Source organism: Danio rerio, chromosome 4, assembly GCF_052040795.2.
Source record: "Danio rerio strain M-AB ecotype USA chromosome 4, GRCz13ab, whole genome shotgun sequence".
Classification (NCBI taxonomy): domain Eukaryota; kingdom Metazoa; phylum Chordata; class Actinopteri; order Cypriniformes; family Danionidae; genus Danio; species Danio rerio.
In genome coordinates this window covers 68,774,679-68,794,854 of record NC_141024.2, presented here as the reverse complement: position 1 = coordinate 68,794,854, position 20,176 = coordinate 68,774,679, and the positions used below count along the sequence as shown (strand labels likewise).

Genomic DNA, 20,176 nt, shown 5'->3' with positions numbered 1-20,176 from the left:
AAATAACCTGTGGCTGGTTTGGGTACTGCTGGGTGCTGTGGCTGGGGGGTGTTTTGCTGTCAGATGGAGGTGTGTCTAAATATGTTTTGTTTACTTTTCTCTGACAGGTTACATCAAAAATAAATATGATGTTGAAGCCAGCCAAATAAGGAAGGCCATCTCCCAAAAATGCACTGATGAGTGCAAAATGACAAAAAGACACCACAATTTTGTGTAATTTGTTTTTAGAACTTTGTGTGTGAATATTTTTTTATCTGTAAATATAAAAGAAAAGTGAATTAAAAATGAACAATGTTGAAACAACAGGACATCATTTTGTTGCCCAATCAATATTATCAAAGGTTTGTGCACTAATGCTGTTCTCTAATAGAGGTGGCACAATTATTAAGGTGTCATGTTGAGTTTTCAAAAGACAGTTACAGATACAAAAGAAAAGTCTACATTTAGGATTCCATAAAAATTTCATTTAAATCCTATATACTTGTCCTTTAAGTTGTATTAGAAAATCGAATGGATTCCTTTAGGTTTTAAAGTTCCAAAAACATATAGAAATTCTGCATGGAATCCTATGCAGAAATCCCATTGGAATTTCTATCATGTTTTGGAAACTTTTCTAAAGAATTCCAATAGGATTTCTGTACAGGATTCCTTTAAGAATTTCAGTAAAATCTACTTGGAATCTATTTGGAATCTAATACAGAAATCCTATTGGAATCCTTTAGGAAAGGTTTTAAACTATGATAGAAATTCTAATTGGAATCCTATAAAAGAAATCCTTCTGGAATCCTTAAGGATTTTTTGACAAGGGCTTAAGGTTTGTTTCCTGTTTTTCTGCTTGTAGATTGTTTGTAAAATGTGCAGGAGCTTGACCAACATTCATTTCTTAAAAATCTTGAAAATGTTGATGTCTCAAAGGCACTTTATGGTGTTAATGACCCTAAAAATGTTTTTCAAAGTTGTCCTAAAAGTGTTAGATTAAAGGTTTTTATTAACTTCAAATACTGAATTTCTGTGTCTGTGTGTGTGAGAGAGAAAGCAAGTGTGAAGTAGAAACCGAGGGAGAAAAATAGCAGTAAGTCATGACTGCAACAGTGTGTGGCAAAAAAGCTAAACAAAAGAAAAGACTTTTATTTTGGCGTGACGTATGACGTCATAAGGCTGCGCCACTCTTGCGCTGGATTCAACTGGACAAAGGTTTGTTTTTTAAAACTTTTACATAAATATAAACCGATTGATTAAAGTTTTAGGTTTTCATCCTATGCTTAATTATACACCTGCTGTTGACATTATTATTTGACCCTTTATACAACAAAGTACTATTTTACTCACAGTAATGAGGGCTATTGTTTTAATAAGTTAACAGAGATGTATGTAATATGTCTTTTAATGAGTCTTTTAATGAAGATTTAATTTATTAAATAGCATAATATTATTTCATTCTAAGTATACACCACTTTATATAAGAAATGGAGTACTAGTTTTAATCAGCTCATTGGTGGCTATTGTTTCTTGCTCAGACTTACCTGATTTCTTTTTGTTAATCACTCTCATATAAAGAAACTGTTGAAGCAAGTGTTGAAGAGAAGTTATTTTGTTTCTGTTCATTGTTTTATTTATTTTAAACAAGACATTTTTATTGTTTTGTTCATTTTAAACAGGATAAAGTGTCCAAACGCAGAGAAAAACTCCTGCTGAAGCGACTGATCTCCACACTGTTATAAAGATGGCGTTTATTAAAGAGGAGAGTGAAGATGTGAAGATTGAAGAAACATTCACAGTCAAGCAGGAAGATCTGCAGGAACAAACAGGTTGGTTTTCATTCTCAAAGACCAACTCAGTCATTTGATCCTCATTCAGGTATATTTTAATAATAAGAATACTAAATTAATCCATCTTGCAGCCCTGAGTGTGATGCCTATTTCCCTAAATGCACATAAGCACTTATTGAAAGACAGGAATGAGTTTCTTTCTTGTTACTTGTTCTCATGTCTTTTGTCATTCTTTTTTATGTATTATTAAGCCGTACTCACACTATGTACAGTTGCCTCGAACCGGGCCAAAGCACGCTTGTCCCCCCTCCCATTTCCCCCGACAATCGGGCCTGGGCACACTTACGTCATCGATGCTGCGCTGTTCAGTGAGCATTCTTGCTCAGCACAGTGGAGATTTCTTTAGTTATATCGTGCCAGTCGTGGGATCTTTAGGGATGCGGTGACATGCAGTCAGATATTTCGCCGAACAGATCCACCACTTTTGGCGCTCATAAAAAATCATAAAGTACTCGTGCTGCAAGAATGAGGAGGTTTGCTGAAGGTGCGCAGCTGTCTTGCAGTGAGGGGTTTGTTAATTTAATAAACTACGACAGTTTGCGTTCATTCAACAGTAAGATTGATTAATAAATCCATATGAAACAGTCACATAAAAGTCACGTCAAGCTTTCAGTTTCAGGCTTTGGTGCGTTTTGCACTCACACTACAAGCCTACCGCGCCAAAGCCCAAGTGAACCACGCTCTTAAAGTTATTGCTTTTCTCGTTCTCCTACTGTTTGTTGCGTCCTTGAGCACTGGCGCTATATAAAATAAGTAAAAACATTTATTCCTTTTCTTTTCGGCTTAGTCCCTTTATTAATCCGGGGTTGCCACAGTGGAATGGACTGCAAACTTATCCAGCACATGTTTTACGCAGTGAATGCCCTTTTAGCCGCAACCCATCACTGGGGAAACATCCGTACACACTCATACACTACAAACAATTTAGCCCACCCAATTGACCTGTACCACATGTCTTTGGACTGTGGGGGAAACCCACGAAATGCAGGGAGAACATGCAAACTCCACAGAGAAATGCCAATTGACCCAGCCGATTTCCCCCGGGACACCAACAATAGGCGCTACATCACCATCACGCCACCACAAGAGCAAGCTCCTGATTGGTTAATGCAGTGTGAATGTCTGCTAAAGTTCACATTTTTGAACTCGAGCATTTCACGTGAAACGCGCAAAACGCTCAATTTGCACCGCATCATTCACGTGTATCGCGCCATTCACACCGCACCATTCGCATCAAAAGGAAAAAAAATGTAAATTATTTCAGGCCAGCAGATTCGTCAGATTTGAAAACGAGGAAAAATAATACTGATAATAATAGTACGGGGAGAAAACTTAACAAGAGAAACAAAATGAGAATTTGGGCAAAGAAAACAAAAACTTTTGCTTCTTATCCACGGAGCGAAGGGATCAAGGGAAATAGCGAATGTGGAGGTGTGGATGGGAAGGTTGAGGGCGTTATTGAACCCGGCCGATGTGTAGGCAGCCGACTCCATGCCAGCAAGATAAATTGGTAAGTTGATTTTGTTCAGGACACACTGCACTGAAGTCTTTGCCGACGTCACGAGCACTTCAGTAATAAGACAGCGGTCTTTGCTCTGTTGGTTTAATACATACTTTTGCTTTTTGTTTCTCACAGCCAGTTGTTAACTTTACAATGCGTGTCTCGACCCGGTTTCTCTTCTTGTTTCCCTGCACTGCAACAGTTCAGTCAACCTCTTCAACTCTCCTCCACCTCTTCCTTTATTCTCTCACCCATTTCCTTTTTGCCGACTCATGGGTGGAGACCAATTAAACAATGTAGAGTGTCGTCACAGAAAACACCAACAATCATAAATGCATGATTATATGCTGTCATGGCTTTGCAATCAAAAAAAATTTTGTTATAATAGAGGCAAATGGAGAAAAAACAGCCATGAATATAACGAAAAGGGAGTAAATTTGCCCAGAGTGTATTGAGTTTTTATTTTTTATTTCAAAGCATTTTTCCAGAATATGTCAAAATAAGATGTCCCCAAATAACAGTCCGTTTGCTGAAACAGAGAAAGTTTTGGCCAAATTAAGATTCAAAATCACCCCAGAATGGATAAAAATGACCCATCAGCACACAAAGGGAAAGGTGCACATTCCAGCCTTTATGCAGATGCTGTACAGGTGTGTCTCATGTCTGCGAGGCAAATATTCAGCTGTTTGTTCAGCTGTTACCCCAGAACTTTTTTTTGATGCGTTTACCAGTCAGGCACAGAATGAACAAGTGTTCCTTGTCTGCTTTACAAATTTTAGAAAAACATTTTGTTGTAATTATGAATAAATATGAATAAAATTAGGCCATTTACAGCTTTCAAATCGGTCTTATCAATATGACCAAAATGACTCATGATCAATTATGTAAGAAACTCTGAAAACTGGACTGACACAGTTTCAATTTACTATAACTTAGGGATGTGCACATCGATTCTCGAGTATTGATATATCGATACTCGGAAGATTTTAATTTGGTATCGATATTTTTTTAAAGTATCAATATTTTAACTATATTTTAATAATTTCTGCATAACTAAATGTTTTGGCGCTGTGTACAGGCTTGTCAGTGACGCTTTGTATACAAGACGTTACACCAATCAATCTGCGGCGAAATATCACGTGAACGATCATGTGCCTTTCAGATAACTTATGTACTCAACACACGCAAGTCACACACACTTTTGCATTATGGAATGACACGATGGCAGAGACATAACGCAGCGTGTTGTGGTGGTCTTCAGCTTAAAAAGCGTTGCACAAGCAATATTTGTTATAAGAAATTCAAACACAGCAAAAATACAAGCAGCCTTTATAGACACTTACAGAAAACAAGTGAAACAAAAACAAGATGCCCAGTGTTCCTCTGCTCAGTCTCCCTCTGACTAAAGACATAGAAGAGTTTTAAAGGAGGTAAACCTCTCCCTCTCTCTCTATCAATTCAATTCCATTCAATGATTGCGTTATTGGCATGACAAATGTTACACATGTTTTGCCAAAGTATTAATAAAATTAACATTAAAACACACACACACACACACACACACACACACACATATATATATATATATATATATATATATATATATATATATAAGCTTAGTAAACAGAGCAAACAGTAGTATAGTATTTAAATATATAGTATAATAATAAATAAATACAAATTTAAAAAAATAAAATAAAATAATAAATCAGCTCTGTAAATCTTTGTCTCTTGTTACCATTAGGTGAATAAGAATAAATATAAGGCTGTGTGTGTATCTGTGCAGTGTGTATTTACAGTATGTATATGTATGCAGTGTGTATATACAATATGGATGTGCATGGGTGTTTATATTACACACAAACACACACTACAGTATATATATATATATATATATATATATATATATATATATATATATATATATATATATATATATATATTAGGGATGTAACGGTATTGTAAATACCGTCATACCGCAATATTAATTTTTTCGATATTACCGTAGTCGCATGACTCGGTAAAACTATAGGTCTTCTGAGAAAATTTGCTCAGGCGAATGAAGCGATCGGGAGGTACCGGAAACTACAATTCCCATCAGCCCATGCTTGGCCATAATCCCTTGCGGTCTGTTGTCGCTACAGATCAAGTAATGTGGAAATGGAGTGTGCTGCTAGAAGCGGGGATCAAAAAGAGCAGGAAAACCCTAAAGCGGGTGTTGTTGCCGCGCGCGTACTGAATATCGGTGTTGTCGCGCGAGTTCTTATCAGCTGTCGCGCGCGTACTGTAAAGCGGGGACGGAGGGTATGTCGCGTCGCAGGGGCACTTTTGATCATTTTGGAAGGGAACTTTCTATCCAAGACTAAAAAGGGCATGTGCACTGCACAGGTTGAGCCCTGTGTGTGCACGTGCCTGCAAGTTGGGGAATACGTCCCCCAATACGATAATAATCAGTCATGGGGACTGCAGAAACACAGCACACTGATCAGATTGATGCAGAAATGAGATCTCTATCTCACTCATGGTTTGTCCTCTCAAGTGGGGGAAAGACAATGCACAACGTTACCCACTGCTGTCAACCTGGGCCAAGTCATATCTCTCTGTCCCAGAAAACTCAGTCCCAAATGAGAGGGTTTTTTTTTCTGTTGCAGGGGACATTGTAAATACCCAGAGATACCAGCTCTTACCAGATTATATTTATATGATAATTTTCCTGTAAACCCATCTCTATCTAAGTGAGTGAGTGATTAAATGTTGAATGTGATGAGTTTTCAACACTACTAAATTGAAACTTAATTTTTTTACATGGTTTAATATTTTTTTGTTATTAAAATTGAAGTTCCTGTTTCAAAGCTTACAGATAGATGGCTAATTTGTATGTCATTGACACTTTTGGCACTTTTTTGGAGTATTTTCATAAGTTTTGTTTTTTCCTGTAAATGATTCAATAAATACCGTACCGTGACATTCATACCGAGGTATTACCGTACCGTGAAATTCTGATACCGTTACATCCCTAATATATATATATATATATATATATATATATATATATATATATATATATATATATATATGTAATGGTTTTTTTAATTAACATCATTTTGAAAAATTACATTAATATTTTTTATAATAATTGGTATCGATATCGGTATAGTAAAATTTTTAACAAGAACTATCGGTATCATATTGAATTTAAAAATTGTGGTATCGCCCATCCCTACTATAACTTATGTTAAGCGGCTTTGACAAAATTTACATTGTAAAAGATACTTGATAAATATGAATTGAATTGAATCTGCTTAAATGTGTACACGTTAATGGACCGAACAAAATATGATCTGATTTATTTTACATTTAATGTGCATCAGAAATACAGTGTGTGTAGCCAATGTTTCCAGTGTCTTTACACTTTTCAGCTTTTGATGAGAGTTTTTAAGACCTAATGAAAACTAATGTTTAATTTATTGATTTCAGACCTAATTGAAGAGAATGAGAGGAGTAAAGAGGAGGAACATCATGTTAAAATTGAGGAAAAAACTAATTTACAGACTGATGGTTTTTTGAAAAGAAGAGACAAGAATCGTTTCACCTGCACTCAGTGTGGGAAGAGTTTTGCAAGCAAAAGCAGTCTTAAGATTCACATCAGGATCCACACTGGAGAGAAACCATTCACATGCCTTCAGTGTGGGAAGAGTTTCAACCAATCATCAAACATTAATCTACACATGAGGATCCACACTGGAGAGAAACCATTCACATGCACTCAGTGTCGGAAGAGTTTTAGCCTATTATCATCCCTTAATCAACACATGAGGATCCACACTGGAGAGAAACCATTCACATGCACTCAGTGTGGGAAGAGTTTCAGTCTGTCATCTTCCCTTAATCGCCACATGAGAATCCACACTGGAGAGAAACCATTCACATGCACTCAGTGTGGGAAGAGTTTCAGCCTATCATCATCCTTTAATCAGCACATGAGGATGCACACTGGAGAGAAACCATTCACATGCACTCAATGTGGGAAGAGTTTCAGCCAATCATCACACCTTTATAACCACATGAGGATCCACACTGGAGAGAAACCATTCATATGCACTCAGTGTGGGAAGAGTTTCAGCTACTCCTCACACCTTAATCACCACATGAGGATCCACACAGGCGAGAAACCATTCACATGCACTCAGTGTGGGAAAAGTTTTAACTGCTCATCACAGCTTAATCAACACATGAGGATCCACACTGGAGAGAAATCATTTACGTGCACTCAGTGTGGGAAGAGTTTTTACTGCTCATCACACCTTAATCAACACATGAGGATCCACACTGGAGAGAAACCATACACATGCACTCAGTGTGGGAAGAGTTTCAGCCAATTATCATCCCGTAATCTACACTTGAGGATCCACACTGGAGAGAAACGGAACCACAGAATTTCACATGCTCAAACTCTAGTGTGACCGCAGCTTCGGTGTGGGAAGAGTTTCAGCAACTCATCGGACCTTAAAGGGCCATGAAACCCCCTCGTTTCAGCAGGGTGTTTTCACACCTCTACTTTGGAAAAAGTCAGAAAAGTGGGCGTGTCCAGCTCTGTTTAGGGGGGAGTGTCAGAGGAAGAAAAGTGGGATGGTGTGGGAGTGTCTATTTGGGCACGCGCGAGTTTCAGAGTCAAAAAAACACACACACACACACACAAAAGAATTAGCACACAAACACACAGCAAAGTCTGCCTGACATTTTGATTAGTTTTAAGACAAAACTTAATTTCATATTAATATAATACTGTTACTAACCATTATTATTTAAAAATGTATTTAAAATATATGACATTCATTATGAGAGAAGATTAAAACTGTCTCAATTATTTCTTAAACCAAGATTATACCACTAGTTAGGATTTACAAGTCAATTAACAACACAATTAGTGTGTAAAATGCTCTCCTTTCACAAACATCTGTCCTCTTCAGCGGTTTTCTAACCTTTTAAATCTAGAAGTTTTTTAAATCTAGAAGTACTAAGTTCTAGAAGACTAGATTTTTAAAGATTTGACTTCCACAAACGTAACTAACTCCACTGATAAAATGATATAAGCTAATCTGAGTTTTAGAAGCTTGCTACATAAGGCATACAGACTTAATCTACTTACTGGTCAAAAGCCATTTCTAATGTTAAAATGTGAGTTCTGTCAACTGGTCAAAAGCAGCAAGCTGTTGCTGAAAGTGAGACAACTGTACAATGATTGAGATGAGATGGGCCTCTTTAACCTGAGCTGGCAGCAAGTCAACAACATATCAGGGCACAGCATCTTTGACTTGAACCCTCGAATGTCAGATGAAAAGTCTGATGCTCTACCGACTGAGTTAACTGGGATCATTGGGGCATTAGCTTAGATTTACTTGTGACGTGTAAGAGTTGCAGCATGCACTAAAAAATGAGCTGTACAAAACAGGTGGCAAGAGGGAGGCGTGATGTCAATGTCACCGTAAGGAATCCTGCAGTGACCTGAATTCGCCTTAACCACTTAGCCACAACTACAAGACTGACTGTACTGCCTTAGCCATTAGCACACCCTGCACTAAAAGGAGGCTGGAGATTATAAATGGCAACAGAGTGCAACGCCAATGCCATTGAAAAACCTGCCGTGACACGGATTCCAACCAGAGTTGCTGTGGCCACAACACAGAGTACTAACCACTATACAATCACGGCAAGCTATGGGACAGCCACTGGACCTTCACTCTCTGTCAAATATCTTTGAAAATGGAGGGCCCCCAGGGCAGTTAGCTAGCATGCGCTGCTGTTTTATTAAAGGTCGCAAACCAAATACTGCACACTGCCTGGGTGTAGTTGGCAGGATCCAAACCTGCGCGGCAAGACACCAACGGATTTCTAGTCCATCGCCTTAACCACTTGGCCATGACTACATGTACTGCCATGGCCTCATGGCTAGTACAAGTATTGTGCATCCAGATGAAGGTCCTTCACTCTCTGTCATATGTCTTTAAAAAATTGAAGGCCCCCAGAGCAGTCAGTTAGCATGCGCTGCCGTTTTAATTTTGTTGTTTTTCCTTTCCAGCACAACCCTTTTCCCAAGAAACAATGGAGTTTCAAACAATCATGGAAGGTCATGAACTAAGTCCTGCACACTGCCTGGATATAGTCAGCAGGATTCGAACCTGCGCGGGGAGACCCCAATGGATTTCAAGTCCATCGCCTTAACCACTCGGCCACAACTACAAGACTGCCTGTACACCCATGTCCTCATGCCTAGTACATTTGTTTTGCATCCAGATGAAACTTTGAGCAACCGATAGCTCAACAACATAAGCAGTGGCTCCACAAAAGTAGTCTTACATGCCCGAACAGGGACTTGAACCCTTGACCCTCAGATTAAAAGTCTGATGCTCTTCCAACTGAGCTATCCGGGCTCCATGGCAATGCTTTACAAGTAGGCAATGTATAGGGTTGTGGTCGGCGCAGACCTTTGCGACACAAAAGTTTACCGTGAGGTGGGGTTTAGGCTTATGGTTGGTGTAGATGTTGCTAAAACACAACTGTTTACTTTGAGGTTGGGTTTATGGTTGTTGTAGGTATAGACATCAGTACAACACAATAGTTTGGACTCCATGTCATGTAGGAGATATTAAATAGATCAATGACAACTGCAGAAGGTCTCTCTGTTGTTGTGGCAATGAATGGAGTCTTAACAATTGAAAAGATTCCTTCCATGCCTTAGAAGCGTGATTTGATCAATGCTTATCTACACAGCATGCTGCCTCAAAGGTCCTGTTGCTTATATCGAATCCCTAGTCTTCCACACTTAAGAAAACGTAAACATTCAGGACGTGCCATTTGCACAGCCTGCGCATGGAGACCCCAATGGACTTCTAGTCCATCGCCTTTTTTATTTTTTATTTTTATTTTTTTTATTTATTTTATATCAAAAATGTAAAACAATTACATTCAGGTAATAATACATGTACATTATATAAAGCCATTTGAACATATGTATTCCCACTTAAAAAGTCTTTTTCAAATACATCAATTTTGTTATTCATGTTACAATAATAGAAAAGAGCATTATGCAGTTTAGACATTTTTCTTTGAAATGATTTACACACAGATATTTTGCTATTATTTTCTTTAACAATATTCCTTCTATTCCATATCACATTTCTTGCAACTGTTAAAATAAAGTTTATGAACCTTGTGTTTTTACCTTGTAAGACTGGATTTTACTTAAACAACTATCCCTTGCAATAAAACCATAAAAACTCTGGAATCCGGAAGAAGGGACAGGACAACACAATCAGAACATTCCTTTCACCCGCATCCATCTCCCTTACTGATGTTGTTTTTTAATTATAATCATTCAGGTGTGACTGGTAAACTGGTGAACTGTCTTTAAAGTTCATTTCACCCCAAAACATTGGGTAACCCTTTGAAGTTAATTAACTCTAAAAACAGAGTCAGATATGTGGGTGCTAAATATGTATGACTGTTGCACAAATGTAATGGGTATTTAAAGAATCTTGGCAAAACACTTGGGGAGGTTTCTGTAGCCAGACTTCCCACACAGCCTCTGTGTGTCTCTTCTATTGCCAGGTATGCTGACTTTATGAAATTATTTTTTAACTTTGTATTTGTATTTGCATTTATCTGCATTTATATGTTATGCTAATTAGTTGTGTTTGGTATTCAATTTTTGATTCATTCTAAGTGTTGTTTTACCTGCCTGCCAAAATAAATGTTAACCCTTTTTAGATTAATTCTGGTGTTTGGTGAATTCATTGTATCCAGTAGATTACGAGGAGTCTTTGTTACCCTTACAGTACGGCCTAAATTAAATTGATTAATAGGCGCATTTGATTATACGTAGCTATATCGTGCCGATAACATGTAGACCTTTTAGTCATTTAACAACCGAAAGCAGCAAGTTGCAAGGGCTTGGCTAAAGATCTGTTTTTTTAGGACTAGGTGAGCGTTATGCAACCAGCCTATCCAAATATTAGTTAATCCTGCATCTTCAGACTTTTTTCAGAGTGTCGACATATTGTCCGTGAGAAGAAACGCAAACCCGGGGCGTGGAACTCTGAGCGTCGTTGGTCCCTAATGAATGTACAATTTAGAATATCGGATTCCAGAAAATATAAAATTCTAAATTAAAATCCCAACCAATAACATGATTAGCTAAAAACGTAAATGATGAATTTATAAAATTGAAATTGGAGTCAGATTAAAATACGCATCAAGTCAGATATAAAATTGGTCAACAAATTTTAATGAAAAAAAAAAATCTTTCCAGAAGCATCCGAAAAGGCATACACGCAGAATTCCTTCGACCAAAACACTGGACTCTGTCATTGGACCGGTGGGTGGAATCTTACAACCTTCTGTTTTACAACCAAATAAAAATAATGTTTCCCATTCCTCATCAACGACCTCATTTTCAATCCCCATTTCATTTAGCATTTCTTTAATTTTCCAATAAAACATTCTAACTCCTTAGCAACCGCATAGCAACACCTTAGCAACCAAGCTGTATAAAAGTAAATGGTTTAATAACTAAAGATTTTAAAATAACAAGATCGATAAGACAAGGATGTCCAATGTCATCACTACTATACACACTTGTATCTGAAACATTGGGATTAGCAATTGATAATGAAAAGCAAATAAGAGGATTATGTATAAAAGGAACATGGTTAGAACAAAAATTATTTCAGTTTGCTGATGATACCACTTTAATAGTAAAAGATATTAAAAGTATTGAAAAAGTAGAGGAAATTTTAAACAGATATTGTAAAGGAACAGAAGCAAAAATTAATAAGCAAAAAACTAAATACATGAGAATGGGAAAAATAAATGTTTTACCAGAAAAAATCTAATTTAAAGAGGAGAAAGTTGATATGAAAATTTTTGGTAAAAGGGTTGGTGAAAATGAAAATGAAACAATTCAATTTAATTCAATTCAGCTTTATTTGTATAGCACTTTTACAATGTAGATTGTGTCAAAGCAGCTTCACATAAATGGTCATAGTAACTGGAACAGTGTGGTTCAGTAACTGGAACAGTGTGGTTCAGGTTTTAGTGTTTAAGTTCAGTTCAGTTCAGTTTAGCTCAGTTCAGTGTGATTTAATCATTACTGAGAGTTCAAACACTGAAGAGCAAATTCATCGATGCGTAGCTCTACCAATCCTGAACCATGCGAGGCAGTGGCGACAGCGGAGAGGGAAAAAAAACCACCTGATGGGAGTGAAGAAAAAAAAACCTTGAGAGAACCAGACTCAGTTGGGCACGACCATTTTAATTTCTCCGCTGGCCAAAAGTCTTGTGCAGAGCTTCATTCGCCGTGGTTTTTACTGGAAGATGGCCTCAATGAAGACTCGTCTGTCCCTGGAGCGTCGCTGGAATCAGACACATGTTCTCCACTCCCCACGACCATCAGCGCAAGGAATTTAGTGTGGGAGGAAGTTTTAAAAGGAGTGGAAAAAAGATTACATTTCTGGAAAATGAAGAGGTTTGTTTTTAAAGGGGAAAGTTTTAGTTTTAAATTCCTTATTTTTATCAAAAATGTGGTGTTTTAGGTACAGTGAGTTTGCCAATGAGTGTGTATAAAAAGATAAAAGCTATTGTATTAGATTTCATATGAGATGGAAAACCTTCCAAAATAGCTTATGACACCATAATTGGTAAAGTTGAAGAAGGAGGCTTAGGTTTAATTGATGCACTAATCAGAATGAAAAGCATAAGAATTAAAACTGTGAATAAATAGTGGAAAGAAGAAAAACATGTATGGAAAGATGTGATGAGATATTTTTTAAATAAATGTGGAGAAATACAAGAATATATATTATGGATGAAGCCCAAAGAGAATATGATGAATAAAGTTCCAGAATTCTATAAAGAGGTTATCAAAGCATGGGGAGATTTTAGAAAGCGTATTGATTGACTTTAGGAAATGTAAACATTCAGGACGTGCCATTAGCACAGCCTGCACTAAAAGGAGGTTGGAGATTACGGATGGCAACACAGAGTGCAATGCCAATGTCACCTTGAAAAACCTGCCGTGACCCGGAGTTGCTGCGGCCACAACGCAGAGTACTAACCACTATACGATCACGACGAGCTACGGGAAAGCCACTGGCCCTTCACTCTCTGTCATATGTCTTTAAAAATGGAAGGCCCCCAGAGCAGTCAGTTAGCATGCGCTGCCATTTTATTTTTGGTGCTTTTCCCTTCCAGCACAACCCTTTTCCCAAGAAACAATGGAGTTGCAAACAATCATGGAATGTCGCAAACTAAATCCTGCGCACTGCCTGGACGTAGTCGGCAGGGTTCGAACCTGCGCGGGGAGACCCCAATGGATTTAGAGTCCATCGCCTTAACCACTCAGCCACGACTACAAGACTGCCATGTCCTCATGTCTAGTACACTTGTTGTGCATGCAGATAAATCTTTCGGCAAGCGATAGCTCAACGGCATAAGCTGTGGCTCCACAAAAAGAGCCTTACACGCCCAAACAGGGACTTGAACCCTGGACCCTCACATTAAAAGTGTGATGCTCTACCAACTGAGCTATCCAGGCTCCATGGCTTGGCTTTACAAGCAGGCAAAGTGTAGGGTTGTGGTGGGCGCAGAACTTTACGGCTCACAAAAGTTTACCGTGAGGTGGGGTTTAGGTTTATGGTTGGTGTAGATGTTGCTAAAACACAACAGTTTACTGTGAGGTTTGGGTTAATGGTTGTTGTAGGTGTAGACGTCAGTACAACACAATAGTTTGGACTCCATGTCATGTAGGAGACATTAAATAGATCGATGACAACTGCAGAAGGTCTATCTGTAGTTGTGGCAATGAATGTAGACTTAACAATTGAAAAGATTCCTTCCATGCCTTAGAAGCGTGACTTGATCAATGCTTATCTACACAGTATGCTGGCATCAAAGGTCCTGTTGCTCATATCGAATCCTAAATACATGAGAATGGGAAAAATAAATGTTTTACCAGAAAAAATCTAATTTAAAGAGGAGAAAATCGATATGAAAATTTTAGGTATAAGGGCTGGTAAAAATGAAAATGAAACAAGGAATTTAGTGTGGGAGGAATAAAGATATTTTTTAAATAAATGTGGGGAAATACAGGAATATATATTATGGATGAAACCCAAAGAGAATATGATGAATAAAGTGCCAGAATTCTATAAAGAGGTTATCAAAGCATGGGGAGATTTTAGAAAGCATATTGATTTTACTTTTAGTAAAGAAGAGATTTTAAAGCAACCGCTGTTTTTAAATGAGTACATTAAAGAAGGGAATAATACTATTTTTTATAAGAAATGGTTTAATGTAGGAATTAAGCAAATTAAAGATATTTTATATGAAGTGATACCTTGTTATGTACAGGCGCAAGTAATAATAGGTACAATAATAGAAAACTATGAAAATATACTAAAAGAGTTATTGAAAATCAATTTAACAACACCAAAAGAATGGAAAGAAATGATAGAAAATAAATTGGAAATGCACAGCGATGAAGGAAGGGTGATTAACTTTAAAGAAAATCAATATGCTTTTAAAGATGGTATACTGAAAATGTTTTATTCTTGCTTATCTAAAGACGTGTTTGTAACACCCAAAGCAGAAGAGTACTGGAAAAGTTTATATTCCAATATCGAAAAGAAGAAAATAAGGCAAAATTTGAGAGCTTGGTGGAAAAGTCCAGTTTTAGAGAATTTTGATTACATTTTAAGACAAAACTGTTTATTAAGCAAAATGAGATTGTGTAAAATAGGTTTGGCAAATCGTCACCTTAGAATTATAAGGTTCTATCTGTGTACTTAATGATTTTGAGATATTGAGCTTAAAAGTTTTTGCATTCCATATATCAAACAACATGTGTGTAGCATTTCTCTTTCATACATTGATCATTTGCTTTTAGAGAACCCTTAGGGTCTCTGTCATGACAAAGTTACTTTGCACTTACAAATTGGAGTAAAAAAACACAGAAAATGCAGATAGAACCTTCTCATTCTGAAAAGTCATTTTCTACTTGGAATTATGAGGTTCTATCTGCCAAATCATTCATTGAAGCTTTACTTTTCAAGAAATACAATAAAAAATGTATAAGTTGGTGTTGTAACAATATGTTAATACTTGAGAAAGTAAAATTTTGGTTTCTATAACATTTATTTCATGTTTTAGGATGAATATTTTTTTTGTTCAAATTGAGCTTACAAAGCTGGGCTAAATATATATATTTTTTTCCAGTGCAGATGTTAGTTTTATCTAATTAATATGTTAATATTTATGACATTTTATGCTTTACATGAATTATTGAATCATATTCATTGAATTATATGCCCTATAAATTTAATTAAGTATTTGCCCTTCAAGGCTTAATATTAAATTTAAAGACTTTAAAAGAAACAGACGATGACCAGATGAGTTTAATAACACTGAAAAGTGTTTCACTGACTACATGTAAACAAATAAATATATTTCACATTTAATATAGACATTTTTTAATATTGATCTCTTTTTCAACAATATAAAATCTAACATTTCATTTCAATGTTGGTGACGCTATGCCACAGTGGGTAGCACAATCGCCTTACAGCAAGAAAAACGCTGGTTCAAGCCTCAGCTGGGTCAGTTGGCATTTGCCATCCTTGTTGCTCATTTGTTCTGGAGTTTGAAAGAGGCCGGTGCTTCCGTGGAAGCTGTTTTACTTGCACCCTCTTATCGTTTTTGATGGATGTTGTTGCAAAATTTTATGTCATCTTTACTGAAAATAGCTGCAAATAGATACAGAAATGCCATAGTCCAGCCCCCATCAGTAAAGTGAGTACATACATGACGAGGTGGCCGAGTCCATTGAATCCCTTTCTTACTGTTCATATGCTCCATCGTTCATATGGTAAAACTGAAAGTCATCTTACCGAAAAATAGTTGCAGTAACATACATATAAAAATATGTGCCACAGTCCAGCCTCCACCAGAGAAGAGGGAAAATACGTGACGAGGTGGCCGAGTGGTTAAGGCGATGGACTGCTAATCCATTGTGCTCTGCACGCGTGGGTTCGAATCCCATCCTCGTCGCTTGTATACTCTGGCGTTTGAGAGAGCCTGGTGCTTCCGTGGAAGGTCTTTTGAAGGATGTTATTGCAAAATTTAATGTCATCTTTACTGAAAATAGCTGCAAACACATACATAAATGCCATAGTCCAGTCCCCATCAGGAAAATGGCTTTATACATGACAAGTTGGCCGAGTGGTTAAGGCGATGGACTACTAATCCATTGGGCTCTGCATGCGTGGGTTTGAATTCCATCCTTGTCGATTATATGTTCTGGTGTTTGAAAGAGGCCGGTGCTTTCGTGACAGGTGTTTTACTCTCACCCTCTTAGCGTTTTGAAGGATGTTGTTGCAAAATTTAAAGTCATCTTTACTAAAAATAGCTGCAAATACATACAGAAATGCCATAGTCCAGCCCCCATCAGGAAAGTGAGTACATACATGACGAGGTGGCTGAATCTATTGAATCCCATTCTTGTCGTTCATATGCTCTGTCGTTCATATGGCAAAACTGAAAGTCATCTTACCGAAAATAGTTGCAGAAACATACATTTACAAATATGTGCCACAGTCCAGCCTCCACCAGACAAAAAAGGAAAATATTTGAAGAGGTGGTTAAGGCAATGGACTGCTAATCCATTGTGCTCTGTACACGTGGGTTCGAATCCCATCCTTGTCGCTCGTGTGCTCTGGCATTTGACAGAGCCTGGTGCTTCCTTGGAAGTTCTTTTACTCGAACCCTCTCAGCGTTTTGAAGGATGTTGTTGCAAAATTTAATGTCACCTTTACTGAAAATAGTTGCAAATACATACATAAATGCCATAGTCCAGGACTTCCGGTTGGGTGAGCGGTAGGATGGCAGCATAGAACGTACTCTCCTGGTCAAAGTTGTTCAAAAAGCCCTTATACTTTTACCAATTCAAGTGAGCTTTGCGCTTGATGACTTCAAAATGAATGGGGCAAAACCTAAAAAGGGGAATTCAAAGCCAAAATTAAGCGAGGAGGAAAAGGAGACGAGGAATGATAATGACAAGTTAGGCCTACCTGAGAAAGAACATGGCGCCAAAACTTTGCGAGCAGTGAGAGCACTCAGCAGAGATATCTCCGAACTGAAGACAGATTTAAGAAAAGAATTTAGCCAATTCAAAGAAGAGTTTAAAAAGGATATGAAAACAGAAGTAGACAAACTGAAAAGCGACATAAACTAGAAGCTAGAAGACATCACCGAAGATATTCAGTCACATGGCACAAGACTGAATGAAGCAGAGGAGCGAATAAACTAAACTCGAGTCGGCAAACCTTGAACTAAAAGACACCTTACTGCACACCTTGAAAGAGCAAAAAATGATGCAGAATAAGGTCACAGATCTTGAGGGCCGATCACGACAAAAGTAATATCCGAATATACGGTATTAAAGAAGGAGCAGAAGGGACGTCCATGATTAATTTCATCACGTCTTTGCTAAAAACTGAGCTCTCACTGGACTCCGATTTAGACCTGCAGGTACAGAGAGTGCACAGATCTCTCGGTCCTAGACCTCAAAATAATAATACTTCAAGATCGATTATAGTCAATTTCCTGCAGTACAGCACTAAAGATAAGATCTTGCAAGCTGCCTGGGCAAAAGAAACGCAACACGATGGCAAGCCGATTTTCTTTGCGCACGATTTCCCCATGGAGATTAATGGAAAACTGAAGGAATATAAAGAAGTGAAAAAAGTCCTTAAGGAGAACAAAATCCGATTTCAGACGCCCTACCCAGCCAAGATGCGAATACACTGGGAGACAGCACCACAACTTTACGAAAGCGTGGCTGAAGCTACGAAAGACTTGAATAAGAGAGGATATACGGTGGATCTGACGATGAAGCAGCAGGTATCCAAAGACCCCCGGTGTCGATGGTAAGAAAGACTGACACACCGTACCCAGTGGCTAAGAGCTGGACGGATCGCTCCTGATCGTGTTCGGGAAAGATTGAAGAGCTTTCAGAGACAAACACCGAATGAAGATTAACTGTTGAGAAACACCGCTGACTGTTAACGTTAAGGAGGTATGCGGAGGCACTGTTACGATACATAACTTACAAATAACGATATTTCAGACTACTTTATGAGTGCAAACTTACTTCGGCTGAAATACTTGAACTCTAACCATTCTACAATTTGTTTGAATATGTGTTCTTGTCGAGTCATGTAAAAGGTAAAAAATACGTCGTTCTGGACTGAATATGTTTCATTTTGTATTTGAACAATCCTCATGATTCCTAGTTGGTTGGAATCCTCGAGGGGCTTTAGAAATCATTTTGTTTAAAATAATATTTACTTAAGTTAATAATCTGAGTTAAAAAGAAAAAAAAAGAACAGGGACAAGTGATTAGATTGGTATGTTAGACAATAATTTTTCTCATCTAAATGAGGGACCCCTGCAAGAGGCAGGAATAAATCCCTCTCCCCAGGACTTCAGCTGGGTTTTGCTGGGTCAAACGTGGCCCACAACTTTGGAAGCCAATTTTCCTGGTTCTTTGTTTAGTTTTATTATCATTTTTGTTAGTTCTAAAGGTTGCCAACTTAACTTTCCGAAATTACCATGCAGAGATATGTTAAAATTGCATCTTTAAATGTAAATGGGTTAAATAATCCAATTAAGAGGAGTAAGTTTATAGCCAAAATGAAACATGAAAAAAATCATATTCTTGCAAGAAACACACCTTTCCCCATCTGAACATAATAAACTTAAAAAATTTGGATATACACAAACTTTCTATAGCTCTTTTAGGAAAAATAATAAAAGGGGAGTTTCAATATCAATACATAATTTTGAATTGCTAAAAGAGATATCAGATAAAGAAGGCAGATATATTTTGCTTCAGGGAAAACTAAATGAACAATTAATCACTTTAGCAAATGTATATGCACCCTCTGGCAGTAAAACGCTGTCCAATACAATTATCAACCTTTTGGCTATGGAGACTAAGGGATTAACAATATGTGGAGGTGATTTCAATATAGTTCATAACCAACAAAAGGACACTTCCAATAATAAAAGAATTAAAACGACTCAGTTAAGAAGTTTTAAGAATTCATTAAAAGATCTTGGTGTATTAGATGTTTGGAGAGATCTTTACCCCTCAAAACGAGAATACTCCTATTATTCTTCACCCCATGCAGTTTACAGAAGGATTGAATATTTTTTTTATGTTTAGCAGGGACAGACACAGGGTAAAAGAATGTGAAATGAAAGCAGCCGATGTATCAGATCATGCAACATTATACCTCACTTTAAATTTGAATGACAGAAAAGCTGATAAAATATGGAGGCTAAATACAAGTATACTAGGGAAAACAGAAGTAGTGGCCCAAATTAAATCAGAAATTGAATTATACATAGAGAATAGTGATAATGGGGAAGTTAGTCCTATAATCTTATGGGATGCAGCTAAAGTTGTATTACGAGGCAAAATCATTTCTATTACAGCAACCCTTAAGAAGATAAAAGAACTTCGATTTAGGAGTCTTGAAGATGAATTAAAGCAATTAACAGAACATCAAAAATATAAAAAATAAAATTAGATTTATAGAGAGGACATAGAGAAAATATAAAAATTCTTAAGGCAAACCATTTATGAAACGGGACCAAAAGCAACAAAAAGGCTAGCATGGAAACTGGATATGAAAAACAACAACAAAATCTTTTTTCATAAGAAAAATGCCCCAACTCAGAAAAAATATTGTATAGTCTGGATAAAATTAAAGAGGCATTTGAAACCAAT

The 20,176-nt window shown here is 37.3% G+C and overlaps 1 protein-coding gene and 3 non-coding genes across 5 annotated transcripts; 2 read left to right on the top strand and 2 right to left on the bottom strand.

Annotated features, from left to right (window-relative positions):
• Positions 1–1,134: 1,134 nt before the first annotated feature.
• LOC137491224 (uncharacterized) lies at positions 1,135–11,102 on the top strand. 2 transcript variants are annotated; one of them, XR_015484172.1, is made up of 4 exons: positions 1,135–1,194; positions 1,659–1,808; positions 6,808–9,309; positions 9,349–11,102. XR_015484172.1 is itself a non-coding variant. In XM_087250335.1 (3 exons), exons 2-3 carry the CDS (start codon positions 1,724–1,726, stop codon positions 7,791–7,793), a joined length of 1,071 nt encoding a protein of 356 aa, XP_087106461.1. In that variant the 5' UTR covers positions 1,135–1,194; positions 1,659–1,723; the 3' UTR covers positions 7,794–11,102. The 2 variants fall into 2 exon arrangements, 1 of the variants encoding a protein (XP_087106461.1); XM_087250335.1 differs by having other exon boundaries at positions 6,808–11,102.
• trnas-uga (transfer RNA serine (anticodon UGA)) lies at positions 9,489–9,570 on the bottom strand. The gene has a single exon. It is a non-coding gene; the product is annotated as a tRNA-Ser (tRNA).
• A 2,746-nt stretch (positions 11,103–13,848) lies between the features above and the next one.
• On the bottom strand, positions 13,849–13,921 carry trnak-uuu (transfer RNA lysine (anticodon UUU)). The gene has a single exon. It is a non-coding gene; the product is annotated as a tRNA-Lys (tRNA).
• Positions 13,922–16,349: 2,428 nt separating this feature from the next.
• trnas-gcu (transfer RNA serine (anticodon GCU)) lies at positions 16,350–16,431 on the top strand. Its single transcript has one exon. It is a non-coding gene; the product is annotated as a tRNA-Ser (tRNA).
• Positions 16,432–20,176: the final 3,745 nt, after the last annotated feature.